Here is a 2,361-nt window from a genome sequence, read left to right on the forward strand (position 1 = left end):
AATATCTAGCTGTTGTTGGAAGTCACCCATGCATAGATTCAGCTCAAATAGAACAAACACTTTAAGGCAGATTATAGAAGTTTCTATTTTTAATGGAAATATACATATATGGAATTATCTTCTGAAAGGCGGTGGCTTGTAGTACAGGCTACCCCCTCTAGGCGAGTGTTCTAGGAACCCATTTGTCTCCGTGTACCAGCTGGTGGTGTTATGAGACACAGTGTTCACTTTCAGTGAGTTGTTTTTGAAGACTCAACGATGCATTTGCCCATTTCATGATGGGTGGTTCACAAGCGCACCTGCCCACACCGCACTGCACGTGAAGCAGTTTTTGACTATAAAACAGTTCCACCCTCGTGCCCTACCCTGCCTGTTCACTGGACCTTGCCCCAAGCAACTTTTTTTTTGTTTCCTGGGTTAAAAAAGCCCTCAAAGAGAAATATTCTGGTGATGTAGAAGAGGTGAAGGAAAAAAACAGCAGAAGCACCAAAAGTCATCAAAATTGATGAGTTCAAATACTTTTTGAGCAGTGGAAAACCATCTCGATAGGTGTATTGCATCAAATGGAGAGTACTTTGAAGGTGACTGAGATTTAAACATGTAAAAAAATACGCAATTTTTAATAAACAAATTCCAGTTTTGGGGGCCCCTCCCGTATTTATGTCATGCAAGGACATTTGCCGCCTATATGAGCATTAAAATACTTGGATGTAATAAATAATACTGCCAAATAGCCTTTAAACAGCTTTTCAGATAAGATAATCTCTTGTCACTCCTGGCCTTGTGGAAGAACTTTTATTTTTGGGGGTGGGAGGGAATCTGCTTAATTATTAAAAAGAAATATTTACATTGAAATACAGTTAATTTAGTAGCTTCCTTTACATTTTCACACTTTGAAAGGAGCCACAAGGATTTCCTTCATGTTTTCAGCAGTTGCATTGCTAAAGATCCCGTCTCCATTTCACAGGAAATGGATTACATTCAATTACTCCTCACAACCGTCGGCTGGAAGATTACTCCATTACTTTTGAAGGACTGGTTGGGTTGGCAGCTGCAATGGTAGCCAAATAAATGAGATTTCTGTGTAACACATGCTGGTACTGGACGCACTCATTCGCCCGACCTTTGTTCTGATACTCCACCATACAGCGGATCAGCAGGTCATTCTCCTCCAGGAGCCGCCGGATCATCTCCTGGTTGACTTGCGCCTTGCCTCTCAGCCAGTCTGGTACGAAGGCCACAGACTTTGCGGGAAGCCAGGCTGGAACCAGGCTCAGGCCCCGTGAACCCCCGCACAGCTACACCACAACCACCCAGCAGCTCCAGACACCTTACAGCTGCAGAACCGAAAGAACTTGTGATGAATACAAGCAGCAGGTAGGTTGAGGCACAAAGTGTTGGGTTACGTTTGGATGTCAGTTTTCTCAGTTACTAGTTCAGAGACTCAGTACTTTTGTATTTTAGTCCTCCCCCTCCTGCGGTTTTGCTTTCTGAGGTTTCAGGTAGGGTCTGAAAATATTGAGTGGAAAATACCGGAAATAAACAATTCATATGTTTTAAATTGTGCACTGTCTGGAGTAGTGTGGTGAACTCTCGCGAGTCCCACTCCGCCCCGCCCTGGACGTGAATCCGCCCTCATCCCGCGTCTCCACGCTGCGGAGGCTCCCACCAATCAGGCTCTTCGTTGTCAGGTCCTCTGGCGAGGTATGGCGGAGCTTGTGTCCAAGTCCCCTTTGTTTTACTTAGTCATGGCCCCAAAGTACAGGAGCGGCCATTCTGGCAGTTTGGAGATGCCAAAGAGGAGCTGCAGAGCGCTTCCTTTGAGTGAAACGGTGAAAGTTCTCCACCTAATAAATGAGACAATATTGTTTGCTGAGGTTGCTGAAATCTACGGTAAGAACGAATCTTCTATGAAATTGCGAGAAAGGAACAAAAAAACTGCTAGTGAAGCACAGTTTAGCACCTCAGACTGCAAAAGTTATGGTCACAATGAGTGACAAGTGTTTCATTAAGATGGAAAAGGCGTTACTTTTGTGGGTGGAAGGTATGACGTCATCCTGACTTGCTGATCCTCCCATTTGTCAATCATAGCTACTACGTCATCTCATTGCGTCAACGTTGTGTCCTCTCACGTCATCCCCAGGAAAGGGTGAGTGCAGCACAATGAGATATTTCAAGAGAGAGAAACCGCATTCACATAACCTTATTACAGTGTGTTGTTATAATTGTTATATTTCGCTATTAGTTATTGTTAATCTCTTACTGTACCTAATTTATAAGTTAAACTTCCTCATAGATACTTATGTATAGGGAAGAACAGTATATCTAGGCTTCAGTACTGTCCATAGTTTTAGTCACCCA

General features: G+C 43.6%; 1 protein-coding gene across 1 annotated transcript; it reads right to left on the reverse strand.

Moving 5' to 3' along the window:
* Positions 1–962: 962 nt before the first annotated feature.
* Positions 963–2,056, reverse strand: LOC123808113 (SS18-like protein 2). Its single transcript, XM_045822460.1, has 2 exons — positions 2,030–2,056; positions 963–1,298 (listed from the first exon to the last, which is right to left on the reverse strand). Exons 1-2 carry the CDS (start codon positions 2,054–2,056, stop codon positions 1,014–1,016), a joined length of 312 nt encoding a protein of 103 aa, XP_045678416.1. The 3' UTR covers positions 963–1,013.
* Positions 2,057–2,361: the final 305 nt, after the last annotated feature.

The sequence above is a fragment of the Phyllostomus hastatus genome, unplaced genomic scaffold (genome assembly GCF_019186645.2).
Source record: "Phyllostomus hastatus isolate PE091 unplaced genomic scaffold, TTU_PhHast_1.1 phas_contig_150, whole genome shotgun sequence".
In the NCBI taxonomy this organism is placed as follows: domain Eukaryota; kingdom Metazoa; phylum Chordata; class Mammalia; order Chiroptera; family Phyllostomidae; genus Phyllostomus; species Phyllostomus hastatus.